Source organism: Rattus norvegicus, chromosome 2 (assembly GCF_036323735.1).
Source record: "Rattus norvegicus strain BN/NHsdMcwi chromosome 2, GRCr8, whole genome shotgun sequence".
Lineage (NCBI taxonomy): Eukaryota > Metazoa > Chordata > Mammalia > Rodentia > Muridae > Rattus > Rattus norvegicus.
The window spans coordinates 186,895,414-186,918,176 of NC_086020.1; the positions used below are offsets into that span (position 1 = coordinate 186,895,414).

Genomic DNA, 22,763 nt, shown 5'->3' on the forward strand with positions numbered 1-22,763 from the left:
AGGGTTTCTTGAGTATTTGGGTGGGCTTGCTCGGTTTACAGGGAGGAGAAAGGAGAGATGGGAAGACCAGACCAGTTGGCTGCAACGAACACTGGTCAAACAAGAATTACTAAGAACTGAGTCTAAAGGTAGTTTGTTTGTTTGTTTGTTTGTTTGTTTGTTTTTGGAGAAGGGAAGCACTCAGTAAAACTCTGCTTTCTAAGAGCTGTGTTAGGTGATCGGCTTGATCCTTTCTTGAGCTTTTTCCAATCTCTGGTTGCGGTGAACCACACATCACACATACACATTGGTGCTCGAGTCTGCTTAGCTCTATAAGCGCATCATGTTTCCAAACTGTTCTCTTTAGAAGACCTTGAGGCGTAGGTTTTCATCGGGGAGGAGGGGGATGAAGCACATACAGGTCATGGTTATGATGAGTAAGAGTCACTAACCAGTAAAAGAAGTTGGTGACGTGGAAGCTTGTGGAGATACGCGCGAGGGCCCCACGCGGGATGGGTGGGGAGAGGGTTGGAATATAGAGTGGAGCTCCACGCAGAAAGGCGAGGAACTTAGGGCCTGGAAGTCACCTCTGCAGCAGAGCCTGCGAGCATCCTTTTCGGATTTGGTAGATAAGTACAGGGGGCGGGCTCGAACTGAAGGGTGGAACTTGAGAGCCAGCCAGGGCGGCTGCAGAAGACTGCGGGCTTTTTGCCTCTGCAGGGGCGGGTTAGACCGGGCCAGAGGCGGGGTTTTAAGCCCAACCTTCAGGTGCAGGTCTCCCATTGAGCGGGGTGGGATCTGGGGCGGGGCTTGGGGCGGGACCCAGTTTGCTTTTTGACAGCTGTCTTTCGGTACAGTAGTAGCAGAGTGGGTTTAGGAACCTGTGGCCCGGCTCTCTGCGCGTCCCCGTCCCCCCGTGGCCCTAGCCCCGGCCATGAAGCGCATCTTCTCCTGCTCCAGTTCACAAGTGGCGGTAGGTGCCAAATGTGTGGGAGAAGGGCTGGGGCTGGGATTCAAGCCCTGTGTTGACAGAAGTCCTGAGTCCTATTTCCATGGGCGATCGCATTAACCCTGCATCAGTTTTTCCTGCGTTGCTGTTCTGAAAATGCAGCCGCCAGCCTTGTGTGTGTTATCCAAAACCTGTCCCTCAACCGTCTTAACCTTTTCCTTCCCAGTTCCTTCCTCTTGGCTCCTTCTGCCAACATATTTGGCTTCCAACTTCTGATGGTTTCTTTTTTCTTTTTCTTTCTTTCTTTTCTTTTTTTTTCTTTTCTTTTTTTCGGAGCTGGGGACTGAACCCAGGGCCTTGTGCTTGCTAGGCAAGTGCTCTACCATTGAGCTAAATCCCCAACCCCCTGATGGTTTCTAAAGATCTTCCAAGGACCCTGGTCTCTACTTTAGCTCTGGCTCCCAGTACCAACCCACCTCCAGATACCTGCCCCACCCCCACCCCGCCTTTGAATCCGTTCCTACCTCTAGCGCTAATTCCTGCCCTATAGTTTCATTTCGTCCTAGCCTTCCCCTCTACAACTTTCTCTCCTACATAGCTCCGTTTTTACTGTTTGCTTTCTGCCCCTAACAGTATTTTCTGCCCCCTAAAGTATTCTCAGCCCAGTGTCTTCTCCCAGCCCTTCTTCACAGCCTCCTTCACCGAACTTGCCTTTCTCTTACTCCGTGACACATCCTCTCCCAGTCTCTCAAGCACCAATCCAAATCTCTTTCCAGGCGGTTATCCAACATGGAGCCTCTGTTTTCACTTTAATTCCTGGTCACCTTTTCCTCAATGCTACTTCCTCTACCTTTTGCCTGGACCTCCTGCATGCTCACAGTGACTTAATCTTGCTATCTAGCTAGCTGGACAAACCTCTCAGAGGACAGGCAAGTTTCCTGGCTGATCCCCAAGAGCCCCGGTGAGTTGCCTGCAGAACCTACCCTGGCCAGTCCTCTGCATTGTCTGGTCTTCAGACTGGTTTTTAGGACCAATCAGTTTCTGCCTGGGTCTCCCCCTGATTATTCCTTTGCCTCGTTTAGGGTTTGTGTTCATTTTCTTTGGTTGAGTTAGGGAAATGTGACGGTGAGGGAGAAGACAGAGTAGAGCACGATGAGAGAGTTCCTGGCAAGGGTTACTCTAATCCCTGTTCTCTCCCCTCTAGAGCAAAACAATGATTTCAGAAGATGGTGGTTCCAGGAGGGTACAGCTTTCTGTCTCTAAAGAGCTCTTCCAGAGTGCCCCTCTGTGGAAGGGTGGTGTCTTCTGTGTACAAGTCCCTTGGCACTACTATTGCTTAGCTGTCTTGTCATTCACGTAGAAGCAGATGTGAGAGGTATTTGGTTATCTCACTGTGCATGGGCAGGCCCCAGAAACCTGGCAGAGAGCTGTGAAGCAGGAGTGAGAGGTGCCAAGGCTGTCTCTGTCCCAGTTACATTTGCTTCTACATGGAGTTTCTACACACTGCCCAGAGTCAAAAGGCATTTACTATTCCAGTAACAGAAACTGAGGCTACCTGGGTTCTTAACACTGCCTTAAATAACTCTCAATGATTTCCTAATCCATGACTACTTTCCCCTAAATATGGAAAGTTCCCACAGTTGTTCCTTCCTTTTAGATTTATGGAGTCTGCTTTCTCTTTAGGAGGGGGACTATTTCATTCTTTGTTGTTGTTGTTGTTGTTGTTGTTGTTGTTGTTGTTTTGTTTTGTTTTGTTTTTGTGTTTGTTTGTTTGCTTGCTTTTTCCAGACAGGGTTTCTCTGTGTAGCCCTGTCTGTCCTGGAACTCCTTCTGTAGACCAGGCTAGCCTCACACTCAAGAAATCTGCCTGCCTCTGCTTCCCAAGCACTGAGATTACAGTCATGAGCCACCACACCTTGGCTTAGTTCATTGTTTTTTGATTCTTCTGTCCAGGTACTAACCAATGCTTAGATTCTAAAATCAAGCAAGTTTAAAGTGATATGACCCTAGGCCTTCTCTGGTTCTCTAGTCCTTGAACAATTCCTCCTTTCCTGGATGCTGGAGTAAGCAGTGGGTTAGATCTTGGGATCTCAAACCTTCCCTCTATCCTTCCTGGTTCTAGTTCTCCACATGTTTGACCATGAGGAATGTCTACTCATCTGAATTCCCAGTATTGCAAGAACACAGTTTATCAAGAGTGTGGGGAGTAAAAGGTGCACTTAGAGCTACATGCTTAGGATGAGAATATCTTTCCTTAGATCAAACTTGCCAAAGACTTGAACATAGGTTGGCTTCAGCTACAAGTTTTTCCTCAAGAAACCCCATTATAACAACCCCCAAGATGGGGTTGGGGATTTAGCTCAGTGGTAGAGCGCTTGCCTAGCAAGCGCAAGGCCCTGGGTTCGGTCCCCAGCTCCGAAAAAAAGGAAAAAAAATAACCCCCAAGATAATGTCCCCCGCTTACCACACGGAACCTACTGCCAATAGTGTGACGGCTTTCCTGGAAACCCCAGAAGCTGGCTTCCCAGTTACGCCAGCCAATCATCTCATGCTACCCTAATTCAAGTCTTTGCATGAGGAACCTTCATTTGAGGCAAGGATGGAGTGATCATCTAACTCTTAGTCTGCTCGGGGCTGGGGCTGTAGCTCCGTTGAGAGAGTGCTTGCCTAGCGCGCACGAAGCCCTGGGTTCAATCCTCAGCTCCATGTTAAGTGGGCGTGGTAGCACATGCGTGTAATCCCAGGACTCATGCAAAGGGGTCAGAGCTTCAAGGTCATCTTCTGTTACAGGTGGAATTTGGGGCCAGCCTGATACACAAGACCTGTTTCAAAAAAAAAAAAAGGAAGTAAATCAGTGAAATGTAATGTACAGCATTCACTGTCTAGGAAGATGACAAAAACTCAGGCCCTTTAATCTCAGGTTATTTGACTCAAAGTGGATGATGCCTTCAAGGGTGGCATAGACCCAGGCTTGCTCTGCCCAGGCAAGACCCAGACCAAGAGACAGGCCGGTAAATGGCTTTCAACCTTTGGCACCAGATCAGCGTAGAGGAATTTCTATTGCATTTAAAGTGTTAATGGCCAGGTTCTCATCCCTCCAAGGCATTTCATTTCCATCCTTGCTCCTGCACTGCCTGTTGGTGTCTTTGTCCTCCCATCTTGACGGCAAGCCTGAGAGTTCACAGTCAGAGATAGGAGTGGGCAAAATTACTTCCACACGGGCTCCTCAACCTCATCTGTAGAAATGACACAGCTCATCCTTGTTAGGGAGTCTGGTGATTAATTCGGTGATTGCTCCCTGGAGGCTGTGATGATAATCTGGCGTCTCCTTTCCAGGGTGCTAAGGCAGACAATGGGCTGACTGCGGGACTTTGGAAGAAGCCCTCCTGCCCTCTACTTTCCACTGGTTTTATCATGAATAAAGAATTTCTACCTTTTCTAAAGCCTCCTTGGCATAATGAGATCATAGAAAGTAAGCCAGGTGGAGTCGGAAGGACCTAGCTGGAAAGAAGTGTGCCCACAGTGCTAAATCACACTTTATCACCTATCCAGCTTGCCTAGCTCATACGGTGGATAACCATGATCTTTCCAGCTCACCAAACTGGAGAATTCTAAGCCTGGGCACATCCAACATGTGCCCAGCAAAGCCAAAAAAAGGGATGAGAATAGAAAGTTCCATTTACTGTGTGTCTGCTATGTGACAGATGCAAAACTAGATGCATTGTCCGCTCTTACATCATTAGGAAACTGAGGTTCAGGGATATCGGTGCGAGCCTGACACAGAGACAAAACATTGCCATGAAGATTTTAGAGCAGGGCAGGGTGACACACACTTAAGACCCAGCCCTCTGGAGTGAAGATGGTGAATTCTTGGCTAGTCAAGGATGTAGTCAGAGAATAAGAACAGCTTAGGAAGAGGGGAAGACAATTGGAGTTTGTGAACAGAGAACCTGAGGTTACGGTCAGCTGGTGGCCATGTGCTGGTGGCCGAAGTGTGTGCTGGTGGTACTGTTCCAGCTGTTTTCCATCAGGTGACCTGGTTCCCAAGGGGCACCGGAAAAGGCTTGTTCTTGCAAGTCAGAACCTGCCAGGTTGTGCAGGAGTTGGTCTGATTGCTTCGTCATTGAGAATAAACCTGTTTGGAGACTCTTCCACACACAGGGAGTGACAGTCTACAGTGAGTAGCTTTGCCCCTGGAGGCATTCTTGAACTTTATCTGGAAATAAGTCATTCTTCTCCCATAGCTTGAAGAGTGTGATCTGACACGGGAATCAGGCCTGGATGCAAGAAGTCATTTCTAAAGCCAGTGCTCCTGTATCACTTCTTTATGTGATCCTGGACAGATGTTTAACATATGTGTGCTTCCATATTTTTTTTATGAAAGACAACAAGATGATACCTATCATCCCTGACTATTTTGGGGGGCTGTTAAAGGCTAATTGGAAGGACTAGGAGAAGTTACGAGTGTTTTACAGGAGCATTACCTCAGAATCCGTCTATCCTAGACAACTTTATGGCTTGGACCTTTAAATTTGTCCTGTGTTGGTGATTAACAATTTGTCCTGGTTTTATAAACAGTACTTGAGAATGAATTATTGGGCTCCCGCAGACTTTTTTTTCCCACCCTTTCCTCTAACCTCTTTCTTGTTGAGATTATACCTCATAAAATGCACTAGGCCACCCTTGACTGCTCACTACTTCCTGTTTTGTAGTAAGGATGCCATCCATTTATGTGGTCTATCTATATTACCTCGTTTAATACTTTGTGGTGAGGTGGTTATTACTGCCTACAGCTTATGTACAAGGAAACAGGTTAAAGTGTTTAATGGCTGGCTGTAGGTCACGTAGCTGAGAATGTAGCTGGGTCTCAGGCTCAGTCCAGACGAAGGCCCATCTTGAAGACTTTTCTTCCTAACTGATGATCTTTGCGTGCTCCTCCTTCTCCCTGTATGTTTCCCATCTCTGGATCAAACCAGGCTTTTCTTTGCTTGCAGCCCTAGTGGTTTTACAGCTCTTCCTTTTATGCCCTGTAATACTTCAATTATTTTAATTACTCCTCCACCCTCAAAACCTGAGCTGGAAGGTTGGAACAATGTATGCTGAGGTGTGGCTGCTGTCTGGGACAGCTGCTCCCCGCCAGGGAAACTAAGAGGGAGGAAAGAGGGAGGGAGGAATCCCTTTCCGCCTCTTCTGGCTGCCTCCCCAAGCATAGCTAGAGACTGGCCTGCCTAGGCTGGTTGTTTCCAAGGAAGAGGTGGAGAGACTAGTGGAAGACATAACCAGATATGATACAGGGAAGCAGAGACTCAAGGATTACCGCCCACCCTGCTCCCAGTTTGGGACCCAGAGTCAATAAGTAGAGATGGTGTGATTAGTTCTGGCTGTGATTGAAAGCTGAGTCCTTGATTTACTTCACTAAGGACTAAAGACAAAAGGCAGAGCAGCATGGGGGAGTGGGCAAGGAGGGGGGCATTGAGAGGTGCCAAGGACCAATCAGGAGTGGTGGGGTTGGTTTGCTCCAGGAAGACCCAGGGAGCACCAAGGGAGGGATCATGGCTAGGACTGTCCTCAGGCTGGACCCCTTGCATTTGTCACCATGGTGCATTGTTTGGCCTGGGTGTTTTTTGTTTGTTTTATGGTATTAAGATTGGAAGGTAGGCTCTGGTCAGGGATTTAAATAAAATTTATTTTAAGAGGTAAATTTAGGTCCTGGAGAGATGGCCCAGTTAAGAGCATTGGCTACTCTTCTAGAGGACCACCACAACACATGACAATTTCAGTTCCAGGTGATCTGACACCCTCACACAGACATACATGGAAGCAAAACACCGATGCACGTGAAATAAAAAATAATTTAAAAAGAGTTTTGCTAGGTATGGTAGTACACACCTTTAATCCTAGCATTCAGGAGACAGAGGCAGGTGGATCTCTGTGAGTTTAAGGCCAGCCTGGCCTACATAGTGAGTTCCAGGACAGCCAAGGCTACATAAACCCTGCCTCAAAAATAAAATAAACACAACAAACCCCAAAACAAAACAAACAAACATAAATAAATTCTTAAAATGTTAGACATTCACCATTACCAGTAATTTTGAAGTTATGTGTGGCAGAGAAGTACCGAACGATCAGCGTTTAAGAGGCTGAATGGAGGATCCGGAGTCTGGCTACATAGAGCATCTGAGACCAGCCTGGGCTAGCTTGACTCTATTTCACAAAACACTTTTAAAATATAAAATCAGCTAGGCGGTGGTGGTGCACGCCTTTAATCCCAGCACTTGGGAGACAGAAGCAGGAGGATTTCTCTGAGTTTGAGGCCAGCCTGGTCTACAGAGTGAGTTGTGGGACAGTCAGGGCTACACAGAGAAATCTTGAAAAAAAAAAAAAACAAGCAAAACAACAGAACAATAAAACCCTAAAATGATGAAAGTAATAATAATAATATTTTCCTGAGAGAGTCTTAGTTAACCTCAAACTTGAGATTCCCTTCTCCCAAGTGTTGAGACTACATGCCTGCCAATACATACATACATATATGTATATACATACATGCATATATACACACACATACATACATGCCTATATATATGCACACACACAAGTGGGGGGGGTGCTTCATGTATCTCAAACTGGCTATAAGCTGCCTATGTACCTGAGGCCGGACCTGAATCTCCTGCCTCTACCTCCTGGGGTCATATTATCATGTTGTAAGTCTGAGCCACCATACCGACCTTTGTCATTTTTAATTCAGAGACTAACCTTTAGGTTCATGTTGACAGTTGCTATTGGTAATTCTTGGTGGCACATGGAGTGGTTAGTGTTTTGCTGACCCACTTTGTTCTGCTGCTCTGGGCCAGGCAGTCACAAGCAGTAAGGACCTCTGGAATGCTCCTTTACTCTTGCTGGGCATCTGACATCACTTTTATCTCCTCAGACCATTGCTAGTGCCAATGCTCACATAATCTGTAACTCCCGGCTAGGTGGAGAAATGGAACCGCCGTGATCAGAAGCTGCTGGAGGCGGTACAGCGGGGGGACGTGGGACGCGTGGCTGCCTTGGCCTCTAGGAAGTCAGCCCGACCCACCAAACTAGACTCAAATGGCCAGTCCCCGTAAGTAAGTCTGACCCCACCCGGGTATGTGGTTCTTTGTGAAAACTTCAGAACTTGAACAATCAGGCAAGGGCTATAACTTCAGAACCCTTTTATTGTTTGAATACTAAACCTTTGCCATGTATCAAGCACAGAACAAATGAGGGAGGAGGATATTGTCCCATAGTTTCGGCCTCCACACAAGCCACACTGATTTGAAAAGGATATAAAACCCATTAAACCAACAGACAACTAATTGCTAAACAAAGTTTCCTCATCGCAAAAGTAGAAGGGCGTGTATGCTTGAGAAGTTGAGAATGAAGAAGTCAAGTCATGGGGGTCATGGGACTAGAGGGAGTGGTTTTCAGGAAGAAGACAATGCCTCCTGCCAGCCTTCTTTCTCTTCAGGTCTGGCTGACTCTATGTCTCTTTGGTTCTCTGAAGGTTGTGTGCTGGGAAAGGCAGGCGATCATGCGTCCCCTGAACATACCCGCAGTATCTGAAATCCCTTGAGATTTGTAGCTTGTCTAGCTTTTCTGGTAGCATCTTCTGGCTTTGAGGCTGTAGGTCATGGAGACAGGCTTGATCCTCCTTTTAGCAAGGCAGACCAGGGGCGCCTCCCTCTCTGACTTGGAATTGGCCTTGGGATAAGGAGCAAAGGAAGCAGGGCTTATTTAAGCTCCCCCTGTCAGCAGTGTTGGTACCTGCTTATAAGTCAAGAATTTGGGAGTTCAAGCACTGAAGACCAGCCAACTCTATATAGTGAGACCCCATCTCAAAACAAATAAACAATGCCAAAATAAAAACATCTAGGTGTAAACTGATCAGAATAACTTAGAAATATTAAACTTGCCTTTTTAAAAGGAAAGAACCGCCTGTGTTTTATCCCCCTGGTCTTTCATCCTTCTCTGTCTCTTGGCTTGGACCCTGGCAGGTTCCATCTGGCAGCCTCCAAAGGCCTGACAGAGTGTCTGACGATACTGCTTGCAAACGGGGCTGATATCAACAGCAAGAACGAGGACGGTGAGTCGGCCAGCACTGCGCGCCCAGAATGCTGCAAGACTGTCTCTGTCTGCAGAGGGGCCAGTGCTGGGCTCTGACGGAGGTTCCAGCTGTGGGCCTTTGCTTCTTTGCTCAGTAAGTCTTGGCTAGCATCTCTCCTGGGGTTCCCCTCCCTGTAAGCCAGGCACATTTCACCCCCACTCCCACCTCCATTAAGGGTACCAGCTGCTCAAGGAACTGGAATTTCTGGCTTGGTGTGACCCACAGCTTCTCTTCTCTAATCTCCCTCTGATTATCTGTGCGTCTCTTACCCTCCCTCGAGGTGAGTCATCTGCACTCACGGAGCCACGCCCCCTCTCTGCCTCTTTTCAGGAAGCACCGCCCTTCATTTGGCCACCATCTCCTGTCAGCCGCAGTGTGTGAAGGTCTTGCTTCAGGTAAAGGCAGTCCGCTGATGCTCCTGGACAGGCAAGAAAGAAATGCCACGTGTTCCCCAACTTTGTTTTGTAGTGACCAACAGTATCGTCTCATTCCAAATAGCACAGCGGATTGTCATGTATTAATATGTCCACGAGCATTTGTTTAACTCCTACTCTGTGCTTGTACCACCATGCCTGATACTGTCTCTGGGGCTGGGTCTGAAGGCAGGGTACCCAAGGACAATTGAGTTCTGCCAGTAGAGAGCCACGGCCCAGGGTAACTGCTATGTAGAAGAAAATCAGGAATAGTCCAACAAAAACGTCTTTGGTGGGAGAGGCTGGTAAGAGGGCTCAGCGGGTAAAAGAAGAACTCACTGCCAAGTCTAACGACCTGAGCCTCAGAACCCATGTGATGGAAGGAGAGACCTGACTCTTGTAAGCTGTCCCGACCTCCACGATTATATCCATACCCCTTCCCCAAGTAAAAATAAATAAATAAAATGTAGATGGGGTTTACAGTAAAAATATACATGTGTAATGACATGTGGACGATCTGCATCTCCCAGTAGGCCACCAAGCACACACTGACTGCTCTACCTTTATTATTCCTGGTCTTTTCCAAATTTCACATTGGGCCGCAGTCATTTCCTTCAATCTGTTTGCTTACTGATCATCTGTATTTTTCCTTTGGCCCTAGTTAGGAAGTAGGACTGAATTTCAAGGCTGCCCATCACCTGCAGGGAGCGACTGGGCTTGCCTAGTAGTTAGCTTCTCTCAGAGCCGTGGTCTTCTGGTTCCTTTTCATGTTACCATGGAAACAGGTGGCTTGATGTGAGATGCAGGATGAGGATGCTAATGCTGAGCCCCACATCTGCTTCTCTTTGTGGTTATTTACAGCATGGTGCTAATGAAGACGCCGTGGATGCAGAAAATCGCAGTCCGTTACACTGGGCAGGTGTGTGCCTGGGAACAGGATGGGAGGTTATGGGAGGTTAACAGGATGGGGGAACAACAGTTGTTCTTCCAACTCTTCTTAACCAAATGTCTCTCAATTCTTCCAGCCTCCTCTGGCTGCGCTTCAAGTGTCCTCCTGCTGTGTGACCACGAAGCCTTCCTGGATGTGCTGGATAATGTGAGTATCAGAAGGGCCATTGGGTGGTGTTTTACACCAGGAGGCTGCTGTTTTCTCTGAGTTTGATCAGCCGGTCTCTATCACTCCTCCTCCATCCCTCCTCTTTTCCTTATCATTTGGGGAGCTCCTAACCTCTCTGAACCGTAGTGTTTAACCCCAGGACCAGAACTTGTTTCAGCAGGGGTGGGGTGGGGGAATAAGAGATGGTTCCCCCACGCTTTCCCACGGCCTCTGCAGGATGGACGCACACCCCTGATGATTGCATCGCTGGGTGGTCATGCAGCTATCTGCTCACAGCTGCTGCAGAGAGGTGCCCGAGTCAATGTCACAGACAAGGATGACAAGTGAGACATCTCTATGTCCTATCCCAATTCCCAGTTCTCTAGCAATCTGGAAAAGCCCATGAGCACAGCGCATGCACTGGAGAGAGTAGCTATGCTCTGTTCTTCGGGCACATCTTCCTCTCCAGGGATGGTTCAGAAAAATCTTTGCCTGGAGTTCTAAGGAAGCTATGCTAGCACAGATGATGCTAGAGGTAGAATGGCTGTGCCTGGGACCACTGCTTTAATTTACTAGTTTTTAAGCTACGCCCTAAACAATTTTCTTCCAAATGTATGCAGAAGATGAGTGCAGTGGTATATGCTTGTAGTCCAGTACTTGGAAGGTTGAGGCAGGAGGATCACAAGCATATATGTTGCCGTGTGTGTGTGTGTGTGTGTGTGTGTGTGTGTGTGTATGTGTGTGCGCGCGTGTGCACTCTCTCTCCTGTGTGTACCTATGTGCATGTGCAGAGCTTTATCATTCTACAAAGCATACAAAAATGGAGCCCTGCCAGTGGTCCACTTTCTGATGCTGCAGTTCCAAGGAACGACACTGGAAAAGTCCTGCTTCAGTCTAAATCTTTGTCCGTGGCTGGTTTGGTGTGTTGTTCTGACTCCATTGAGTGAGGGCTTACCCTGTGAGTGGAATCTCTGAAACCATGAGGGGAAGCTGGTGCTGCAGATTTGTTTCCATCCACAGATCAGCTTTGATCCTGGCCTGTGAGAAAGGCAGCGCTGAGGTGGCTGAGCTGCTCCTGAGCCATGGAGCAGACGCTGGAGCGGTGGACAGCTTGGGGCACAATGCTCTTCATTATGCTTTGGGTACACAAGACAGGGAACTCTGGAGGCTGCTACAGCAGGCCCTGAACCGGCGGCGGAGAGGAGGTAAAAGTCTTTGTGCCTTCGAGAGTCTCTTCAGTAGCTAAAGAATTAAAGATGCCTCTTAGTATCCCACTCTCAAGGAAACTGTCCATCTGAAAAAATGGACCGCCGCCTTAGTCAAGGCTTTGCTAATTTAGTGTGGCTGCATTTTGGGAACGTGTGACCCCACGACCCCATAAACATGGTCACAAAATTCCCCACTGCAGCCTTTGCTCATTGCAACTCTAGCTGTTGATATTGTTGTAGTAGGTTTTCGTTTGTTTGTTTTGTTTTGTTTTTGAGAAGGGGTTTCTCTGTGCAGCCCTGGCTGTCCTGGAACTTTCTCTGTAGACCAGGCTGGCCTCAAACTCTGAGATCCCCTGCCTCTGCCTCCCCAGTGCTGGGATTAAATGGCTATTGCTACTGTTGTCATCCATGTGATTCCCATTTTGCACACTACTGATGTCCCGGTGCCTTCATAGTACCAGCACAGTGATCAATACCAGAGGCGAGCAAACAGAATGAAGGAATACACCATCTCCAGAAGAAACCTCAGTTGCTGGGTAGTTAGGGATCCATGAACTGAGACGATCACCACTTTTCTCTGACAAACTCTGAAAATTAGAAGAGAGCTGAGTTCTCCTTTGTTCTCTGTCTTTCCTTATAGGTCGTGAACTGGTTCAACACCCAGATCACGCCTCTCAGGTATGACCCCTCAGAGTCTCCCCTTTTGTTTCTGACTTACCCTCAAGGAGTTCCAGTAGGTCCCTGTAGGCACAAAAACATTCTCAGAGAAGCAGGGCCCTTTCAGAGGCTAGTTGAATAACTTCACATCACTGCTCCTTTTTGACATAGGCTTCTTCATCTGAGAGCCCATGGAGAGCAGAGCCTGAGGAAGAGCAGGAGGAAGAGAAGGGGGAGGAGCGGGGCTCGGAAGAGTGGAGGTGGAAGTTTGAAGAGGAGCAGAGGAAAGTTCATCAGCTGGAGCAGGAGCTCCTGCAAAAGACAGATGAGTGTAAGGCTCGAGCTGCAGCCTTCGTAAGCCTAGAGAACCAGATTCGAGAGCAAGTGCAAGAACTAGGCTATCTCCTGGTGCAAGTACCTGGAGCTCCAAGAAATCAAGGCCCTGGCCTTCGGCCGGAAGGAGATGGCATGGAGCAGGGCTGTCCCCTGAACCTGCTGGCTGAGTGGATCCAAGAGCTAAAGAAGCAGCAGAAGGCAACAGCCACAATAAACCCAACGTTAGTTCCAAAGAGAGCTGAAGACTTAGCCCCAGCAGAGACCCATTATGAAGTACCGGGAAAGTTCCAACCAGAACAGGGACTGTCCCAGAGCCCAAGGTCTGAGACCATCGGGAAAGCCACAGGACAGCAGCTGAACACCAATGGGGAACAGAACCTTGACCTCGATAACACTGAGCAGGTGTGTGCTGACCAGAAGGAGAGGGCCCTGGCCCCCGGGACTGAACCAGCAGTCACAGTGGGAGAACCAGTGGGTATAGCAGCCATGAACCAGCTCCTCCTACAGCTAAGGGAAGAGCTGGCTGCAGTGTGGCGAGAAAAGGATGCTGCCAGAGGGGCTTTGTCAAGACCAGTTCTGGAGGGAGCCCTGGGGACTCCCAGGGCTGAGGCTGCAGCAGCTGCCTGGGAAAAGATGGAAGCCAGGCTTGAGAAGGTGCTGGTGAGGTTGGATGGAGCGAAGATGGGACTGCATGTAAAACCTGAGGTTCCTGCCCAGGGGTCAAGAGACGGAGCACCAAAGATAGTCCAGGGATGCACTAAAGAGCAGGAAGGAAAGAGGGCTCCTGGAGCCAGAGGAGAGCCCTTAGGGGCCCCTGGAGGGGAACAGGCCTTAGGAGGAGGCCTGGCAAAGGGACAGCTGGAGAAAGAGGTGTCAGCTCTGAGACTGAGCAATAGCAATTTGCTGGAGGAATTGGAAGAGTTGGGGCGTGAGAGACAACGGTTGCAGGGAGAGCTGCAGTCCTTGACCCAGAAGCTACAACGGGAGTTTGTGCCCAAGCCCGAGGCACAGGTCCAGCTACAGCAGTTGCGAAGGAGCGTGGGGTTGTTGACAGAGGAACTGGCCATCGAGAAGGAGGCCACAGAGAAGCTGCGCAGACGACTGGCCTCCCAGACCAGCGGCCTCCAAGGACTGTGGAACTGCTTTCCCCCAGACCTCGTGGGCAAGGGGAGTGCACGGAGTACAGCTGCGGAACCCTTGGAGGAGCTGCAGGCCTGCATCAGTACCCTGGTGGATAGGCACCTCGAGTCCCAACAGGTGCAGGCTCGGTTGGAGGAGGAAAACCAGCGGCTGAGGGGATCCTTGCCTCCCTGCGGGGAGCCCGAGGCCTCCCTGAAGGCTACAGCATCCCCGCAGGTGGCCGCCCTAGAGGAGGATCTGGGGAAGCTAGAGGAAGAGCTGCGAGCGGTGCAGGCCACGATGAGCGGGAAGAGCCAGGAGATCTGCAAGCTGAAGCAGCTGCTCTACCAAGCCACGGAAGAAGTGGCCGAGCTGAGAGCTCGGGAAGCAGCCAGCCTGCGACAGCACGAGAAGACGCGAGGCTCACTGGTGGCCCAGGCGCAGGCTTGGGGCCAGGAGCTCAAAGTTATGCTGGAGAAGTACAACACAGCCTGTCGGGAAATGACTCGATTGCGGGACACCGCAGCGGAGGAACGTCGCCGCAGCGAGGAACTGGCGGCTCGGGCGGCCGAGCAGGAGCGCCAGGCTGGGGAAATGCGCGGGCGCTCGGAGCAGTTTGAGAAAACTGCTGAGTTGCTGAAAGAGAAAACAAACCACCTCATCGGAGCTTGCCGGGACAAGGAGTCCAAGGTGAGCACGGAGGTAGCCTTGAGAGCAAAGCGGGGGAACAGCGGTGCTTTTGCAGGGTTGCAGAACCGAAGGTCAGATTAATACAAAACAGAGTACTTGCAAGGACCGCTCTGTGCTCGCCTAGGGCAAAAGAGGTTTGGGGTTGAGACTGGAGCTGAGGTGGAGTACAGATAGAAAAAAAGAGATAAAAATAAATCACCTAATACAAGAGAGAAGAGGGCATAGGTATGTATGCCCCCAGGGTTACCACCCAGGAACACTGGCCAATTAGTATTTTATCTTAATCCCGCATTAGCCCAACCTAGAGGTGTAATGAGTTCTGTGGTTTTGCTGAGGTTCTCGGCTGACTCAGTCTGATGAAGAAGAAAAAGAAAAAGAAACAAAACAGTTTGAAGAAGTACATAGGCAATAGGTTTGGAGTCATCCTCAGCTACAGAGCTGGTTCCAAGACACCCTAGGCTCATGCGACTCTGTTTGAAGACATCAAGGAAAGCCAAGTCACAACAAAGTTTGAAAGCTACTGTTTTCTTAGTGCTGACAATGAGACATATTTTATATATTTTAAACCACTCATTTACAAATGGATTTAGAAGTTGTAGAACTACACACTAAATGAATGAATTCAGATTTATTTTAAAGATTTATTTTATTTATTTCATGTATATAAGTACACTGCAGACACAACAGAAGGGGACATCAGATCCCATTACAGATGGTTATGAGCCACCATGTGGTTGCTGGGAATCGAACTCTAGTCCTCTGGAAGCGCAGTTAGTGCTCTTAACCACTGAGCCATCTCTCCAGCCCAGAATTCAGATTTCTTTTTTTTTTTGGTTCTTTTTTTCGGAGCTGGGGACCGAACCCAGGGCCTTGCGCTTCCTAGGTAAGTGCTCTACCACTGAGCTAAATCCCCAGCCCCAGAATTCAGATTTCTTACTAACACTTGGGCACATAACCAAATTTAGGAAAACAAGAATATAAACATCATGTGCCTCCTGTACAATGCATGGACAGAAGAACGGATGTCCAAGATAGGCATTATCATGGAAGGGAGGTAAAGGAGGCATTTTGTCAATAAATAGCAAGAAAGTCAAAAAAATCTGGCAAGGAAAGTTTGGTGTAGTAGTTGAGAATGGTTCTATCCCCAGCACTGATAACACGACAACAAATAAAACTTAACAGCTGACTGACTTTAGACAACCTTTTGCTTTGGCTTGTCAGGGTGTCACTGTGAAGCCTTTACGTCACAGATCAGCCTTCTTCTGTCAGAGCGCTGATAAGGGCTTGGGACGCCACACCTGGCAATGTTCTTAATATCTCAAAGACGCAGGGGGTTTTGTTTGTTTTTATTTTATTGGTTCTTTGAGACAGGGTTTCTCTGTGTAGCCCTGGCTGTCCTAGAACTTGCTCTGTAGACCAAGCTTGGCCTCGAACTCAAGTTCAACCTGCCTCTGCCTCCTGAGTGCTGGGATTAAAAATGTGCACCATCTAAAAAAAAAAAAAAGATAAATAAAAAATAAAAACAAAAATAAAGGGGGGGGGCTGGAGAGGTGGCTCAGGGGTTAAGAGTATTGGCTGCTCTTTCAAAGGTCCTGAGTTCAACTCCCAACAACCACATGATGGCTCACAACCATCTGGAATGGGATCTGATGCCCTCTTCTGGTGTGTCTGAAGACAGCAATGGTGTACTTACATACAGAAAAATAAATAAATTAATTTAAAAAAAAGTGCACCATCACTGCCTGATTGAAACCTAGGTTTCTCTTCGATAAGATTAAGTTACTGTGCTGGAGAGATGGCTCATTGGGTAAGAACAATGGATCCTCTTCCAGAGGACTTGAGTTCCTAGTACCACAGTGGCTGCTCTTCCAGAGGTCCCAAGTTTAATTCCTCCAACCCACCCGGTGGCTCACAACCATCTGTAACTTCAGTTCCAGGGTTTCTGAGGGCAAGAGGCATACACATGGTACACAGATACACATGCAGACAAAACACCCATACACATAAAAAATTAAAATAATAGATAAAAGTTTAAAAAGAAGTTGATACAGGAGAATCAGATATTCAAGGCTAACCTTCCGTTTGAGACTAGCTTGATTTCTAAGAGCCCCTGTTTAAATACATTATTATAAATACTCAGAAGTTTGATGATATGGAAGTCAGGCATGGTGGCGCACACCTTTAGTCCTAGCATTTAGGAGGCAGACACAGGTAGATCTCTGAGTTCAAAGCCAGTGGAGGTTACAGAGTGAGTTCTAGGACAGGCAGGGCTGCACAGAGAAACCTTGTCTCGAGAAGAAAGAAAGAAAGAAAGAAAGAAGGAAAGAAAGAAAGAAAGGAAAGGTTTGAAGTCATGGCTTAATGGTAGAATATTTGTCTAGAATGGAAAAAGGATCTGGCTCATCCCTGAGCACCATCTCCGGAAAAAGAAAGAGAGAAGGAAAGAAAGTAAATTGCTTTATTGGACCTGGAGAAATGGCTTAGCGATTAAGAATGCCTGCTGCTCTTCCGGAGGACCCCAGTTTAGGTCCCTGCACCCACACAACTATCTCTAACTCCAACTGCAGAGGACCTGGAGTCCTCTTCTTGCCTTCACCAGCTACACAGGTGGAATGCACACTTATATACATGCAGGTGAAACACACACACACACACACACACACACACACACACACACACACACACACACTAAATTACACAAGATAATTTGGGGTCCATATCAAGTACTCAGCAAAAAGTTGCTATAGCCTGTTGTGGTGGGGCACCCTTTTAATCTCAGTACTCTGGAGGCAGAGGCAGGAAGATCTTTGTGAGTTTGAGGCCAGCTTAGTCTATGTAGTGAGCCCAGGCCACCCAGGGGTATACAATGAGACTGTTTAAAACAAAACAAAACACACACACACACACACACACACACACACACACACACCAAACAAAAACCAAAAAGTTCATAAACTATAGTAGAACCATCCTGGAACTCACTATAGACAAAGTAGTCTCAAACTCACAGAGCTCAGCCTGCCTCCTGTGTCCTAATTGCTGGGATCAAAGGTGTGCACCACCACCCTGGGACAGCAGTATGGTTGCAAACTTAATAAACTTATTAAATCCATAAAATGGGGACAATAGTCCTTTCCTCAGAGAAGCATTGCTCTTAGAAGAAGGGCTGGATTGTCTGTTCTATAAGACAATGCATATAGAAACATCTGGTACATATTTAATACTCAAAAAGGAAACCTGACCTGGACCCTGGGCCATCTTGGGGCAAATGACTTGGGTCCCTGTTAACCTCATGAGATGAGAATAAGACCATTACCAGCTTTTAAAGCCAAGTTTGAAGCAAGCTTTCATAAACACTGGTCGGGATGAGAGGGACACTGGCTTAAGTCCACACCCAGGATTCCCAAAGAATGGCTGTGAATTATGTTTAGGCGCACAGAGGCAGAGCCCACAAGGCTATGTGCTTCTGTCTTCATCCAACTGAGGGCAAGCATATATCCTGATGTACTTCCTGCCTCCATTCCCCACCTACCTGTGATCAGGCACATCTTATGCCGCTGGGGCAACCAACCTTGTTTACAGAAGTGAAAACTTAAGGGCTGGAGAGATGGCTCAGCGGTTAAGAGCACCTGACTGCTCTTCCAGAGGTCCTGAGTTCAATTCCCAGCAACCACATGGTGGCTCACAACCATCTGTAAAGAGATCCGATGCCCTCTTCTGGTGTATCTGAAGACAGCTACAGTGTACTTATATATAATAAATGAATAAATAAATCTTTAAAAAAAAAACAAACAGGGGCTGGAGAGATGGCTCAGTGGTTAAGAGCACCTGACTGCTCTTCCAGAGGTTATGAGTTCAATTCCCAGCAACCACATGGTGGCTCACAACCATCTGTAAAGAGATCCGATTCCCTCTTCTGGTGTATCTGAAGACAGCTACAGTGTACTTACATATAATAAATGAATAAATCTTTAAAAAAAAAACAAAACAAACAAACAAAAAAAAAAAAAGAAAAAGTGAAAACTTGTAGCTTGTTTTCTTATATGAACAACCCCCAGCGTTCTAGGAAGCTAGCTATCCTCAGGCAAGTGGGGATCACGGGTTAGGGGCATTTTTGTTTCATAGATCTCTTAAGCACAGTAATGTAAACTTAAAATATAACTTTAGCCCTCACATCCCTTTCTTTCCTTTTGGCCATAGATCAAGGAGTTGTTGAAGAAGCTGGAGCAGCTTTCAGAGGAAGTCCTGGAAGTCCGTGCAGAGAATACCCACCTTGTCCTACAGCTGCAGGTATATTTTGGCCTGCAGGGAAATGGATGGTGATAGAGAAGAGGGGGGTGGAGAGTGGAAGTGGGGAGTAGCCAGGGCAGACCAGCAATGGGCCCATGGAGCCAGCCTCACGCTCGATGAGTGTGGGAAGGGTAGGCACGTGACTTCCCGTGGGTGCTCCGTTCCAGGATACCCAGAAGAACCATGAAGAGATCATCTCCACTTACAGAAATCATCTACTGAATGCTGCCCGGGTGAGCTTGCTGGAGTCTGGGAGGGAGCAGAGGTACAGAGCAGAGGAAGGACTGTCACATCTGTCCCTTCTCTTCCTTATACATACTTATCATTTTGCCAGACCCATTGGACCTCGTGGCAGGTCTCGGGATCTCATTGTGCGCATCAAGAGAGGCTGTGTGTGAATGGGAGGAGGAGAAGCTTCTGCTTCTCTTTCCGGTTCCCTAATCCGTTGTGAGGGTTTTTCCTTTCCCCACCCCCACCCCTCAATTTCCTCAGGGGTGACTCTGCCTTAATCAAGGAAGAGTGGGCGTGGCTGCTCCTTTCTTAGGGATGATAATGGAGAAGCGCTGAGGGGTAGACGGGATTCCCCTCCTTGTGAAGATGGTAGAGCAGCCATGGAAAAGTTATCTAATGCTACAAGTGAGGACTGGGGTATAGAGCGCTGACAAGCACTTGCCCTGTTCAGTCACAAGTACTGCTGACCAAAAACATGGTGTAACAGGCAGGCAGAATTTATTAAGGATTATATAATTATAAGAGGCAATGCCTGGCATTCTGCTATCCTACAAAACTGCTCCCTCGCCTGCCTCTCCCCACATTCTGTGCTTCATCACTTATGTCCGTCCTGCTACCCCCCAGGGCTACATGGAACAAGACGTCTACAACATCCTACTTCGAATCCTCAGCGTGCAGGAGTGAGGCAGGCTCCTAGCGACCGTCAGGGATAAAGGCATTTCCCTTTTGTGAGTTGTGGGTTGGGGCGAAGGAGGCCTGGGGCTTAGGAGAAAGGACTTGGGGGAGGGGAAGCTAAGGATGATGGGATGTCAGGTTTTGCCTCTCTGGTGGCTGACACTGGGGAGTCAACTGAGAAGACAAAGTGTGGGTCACTAGGGGGAGCCAGGACCTTGTGAGCAGGTGGAACGAGATTAAGGGTGACTGTGGATAGGACAGACAGAAAAGATGGGTAGACTATTTTCCTAAAGTCTGTGGTACAGGGATACTGGTGAAGGATGAGGGGTAGTGGGACAGTGGGACAGTCGTTCCCTAGGGCAGGACTTTACAGACCCAGGTTTTCCCACCCTTCACTCAAAAACCAACCATCTCCCAGCCTCCCTCCTACCCCTCTGTCCAGTTTGGAAAGAAGCAGACCCTTTAGCACGTTGATGTGGATAGGAGAGTAAGGGTAAAGAATTCATCTTTGAATTTCTTCTTACAGGGAGTAATGAGGCTCCATCAAGCTGTGGTGGGCAGGCAGGTGGGTGGTGATTACCCACTGGTGTTGCTGTGGGCTTCACGGGACCCAGGGACTCCAGTCCTGAAAACCTGGACCCTGGAGTCAGCACAGATGAGACCAGAATTGTGGATGTAAACTAGCTCCATGGAAAATAAAGCAGAAAATAGATGGACCTGGGTATCCTTGTGGTTTTTGTCAAAAAAGGGTGGAATGGGGGAAAAAAAGAATCTTGATCAAACAACTTAAAAAATAAGCTGGGAATGGTGGTATATACCTTAATCTCAGTGCTTGGGAAGTGGGGGGCAGGGAAAGCAAACTTCAGGGTCAGCCTTGGCTACACAGTGAGTCCAATCAGCCTGAGCTACAACTGCCACTCTGTCTAAAAACAAACAAACTACATCCTTTCTCTTCCTGTTAGCAAAGCCCCTCACTAGAGAGGTAAATTTGTCCTATGTCAGGGCACACTGCCACAGGTGTCCACAGAGTACATTAGGTTACGGCCTACTCCTGACGCTGCTTAGACGGGTTTGCAATGGCATGTGTCCAGCACAGTAGTCGTCACAGTATTTTAACAGCGATAGGGATTCTTTATGCTCTGCTCTGCCTGTTGGTTCCTTCCCAATCCGAGCTCCAATCCTAGCTCCTGACCTTTTTTTCTTCTTTCTTTCTTCCTTCCTTCTTTCTTTTCTTTTCTTTTCTTTTTTTTTTTTTTTTGAGACAGGGTCTCTCTCTGTCGTCCTGGCTGTCTATGTAGGTAGCCTGGAGCACTACCTAGGTAGACTAGGCTGGCCTCAAACTCACAGACTCCAACTGTGACTCCAACTCCCAAGGGGATTGGACACCTTTGACCTCAGGGTACTCATGCCCTATCACACATCATTAAACAAATTCAACCCAAGCCTGCAAATAATCCTGGGAATCCATATGCTTGTGGCTGGGTTTAATGACCTTCAGTCTGCTGATCCCACGCGGAGGAAGAAGAGACCAACAAAGTTGTCACCTACACACCTGTGTCTCATGTGTCCTGAGTGTGCACACGCAACATTAATGTAAAAAGGAAAAATTCTATGTGTTAAAATCTTGCCTTAAGTAGAATCCCTGTGAAACTACTGTGACTACTGTGCGGGCACAGCCATTCAAACTTGTCTAGGCCCTAACGTGCTCTATGGATGCCTGTGACAGGGTGTGCTGGTTTGACACATATGTTCTCGTGTGATCACCATTCTTTGTTTTGGGTGCATATAGGGATTTAAAACATTCTGGGGCTGGAGAGATGGCTCAGCGGTTAAGAGCACCGACTGCTCTTCCAGAGGTCCTGAGTTCAAATCCCAGCAACCACATGGTGGCTCACAGCCATCTGTAATGGGATCTGATGCCCTCTTCTGGTGTGTCTGAAGGCAGCTACAGTGTACTCATATACAATAAAATAAAATCTTTGGGCTGGAGAGATGGCTCAGCGGTTAAGAGCACCCGACTGCTCTTCCAGAGGTCATGAGTTCAATTCCCAGCAACCACATGGTGGCTCACAACCATCTGTAAAGAGATCCGATGCCCTCTTCTGGTGTGTCTGAAGACAGCTACAGTGTACTTATATATAATAAATAAATAAATCTTTAAAAAAAAAAAAAAAAAAAAAAAAGCACCCGACTGCTCTTCCAAAGGTCATGAGTTCAATTCCCAGCAACCACATGGTGGCTCACAACCATCTGTAATGGGATCTGATGCTGTCTTCTGGTGTGTCTGAGGACAGCTGCAGTGTACTTATAATAAATAAATAAATCTTAAAAAAAAAAAAAACAACATTCTGACCGGGGTTGGGGTTAGCGGTAGAGCGCTTGCCTAGCGAGCGCAAGGTTTGGTCCCCAGCTGGGTTTGGTCCCCAGCTCTGAAAAAAAGAAAAACAAAACAAAACAAAACATTCTGACCTTAATGGCACACCTATATCCACGAGGAGTTTTCAATATACCAATGACTGTTAGGTCTACAGTGAGAAAAGTCTGGTTTCTGAAAGAAGGGACATCCAGGTTTGGTTCTAGGACAGAAAGAGTTGATGTCCAAGCCATCTGAACCTCCTCTAGCTTGGCTACTCTGTGAGAAAGAGTTCCTCCACAATCTGGAGAGTAGGCCAGAGGCCTGCAAGCAGATCCCTCTCATCCCCTTCCCTCAGCCCGCCCTCTGCTGGGTTAAGCTGGGTTAGACAGCAGGGGCTTGCCAGGAGAGTCTGCTGGCTCCAGGGAAAGAGTAGAGACAGAGAGAGAGACTGCTGTGGAAATTGGGAACTAGGGGAACTGGTCCAGAGTTTGTCGAGGGAAAATGCAGCTGAGATACACGGATCTAGAGAAGGATCGGACCAGCGCTGAGGTTCATGGACAGAAGACTGAGAGAAGGGGAAACTGCTGGGGCGGGGCAGGCACTGAAAGGGTTCAGGAATTTCTCTTAAGAGGA

At 47.9% G+C, this 22,763-nt stretch overlaps 1 protein-coding gene across 5 annotated transcripts; it reads left to right on the forward strand.

The window, feature by feature from the left end:
* Positions 1-482: 482 nt before the first annotated feature.
* Ankrd35 (ankyrin repeat domain 35) lies at positions 483-20,490 on the forward strand. Of its 5 annotated transcripts, none has more exons than XM_345258.10 (15): positions 483-604; positions 837-952; positions 7,906-8,036; positions 8,950-9,038; positions 9,390-9,454; positions 10,334-10,391; positions 10,498-10,568; positions 10,806-10,912; positions 11,589-11,773; positions 12,417-12,454; positions 12,605-14,578; positions 18,779-18,868; positions 19,036-19,101; positions 19,724-19,827; positions 20,301-20,490. In XM_345258.10, exons 2-14 carry the CDS (start codon positions 914-916, stop codon positions 19,781-19,783), a joined length of 2,973 nt encoding a protein of 990 aa, XP_345259.5. In that variant the 5' UTR covers positions 483-604; positions 837-913; the 3' UTR covers positions 19,784-19,827; positions 20,301-20,490. The 5 variants fall into 5 exon arrangements, with proteins under 5 accessions (XP_345259.5, XP_063138808.1, XP_063138809.1 ...); XM_063282738.1 differs by having other exon boundaries at positions 529-604; positions 840-952; XM_063282739.1 differs by lacking the exon at positions 837-952 and having other exon boundaries at positions 531-604; positions 7,906-8,040.
* The last annotated feature ends 2,273 nt before the right edge of the window (positions 20,491-22,763 follow it).

Excerpts from the sequence above, each read along its gene's own strand:
- Ankrd35 (XM_345258.10), top strand. The coding sequence starts at position 914 with ATGAAGCGCATCTTCTCCTGCTCCAGTTCACAAGTGGCG. Across the intron at positions 10,569-10,805 it reads TCCTGGATGTGCTGGATAAT|GATGGACGCACACCCCTGAT; the intron begins GTGAGTATCAGA and ends CGGCCTCTGCAG. Across the intron at positions 11,774-12,416 it reads GAACCGGCGGCGGAGAGGAG|GTCGTGAACTGGTTCAACAC; the intron begins GTAAAAGTCTTT and ends CTTTCCTTATAG.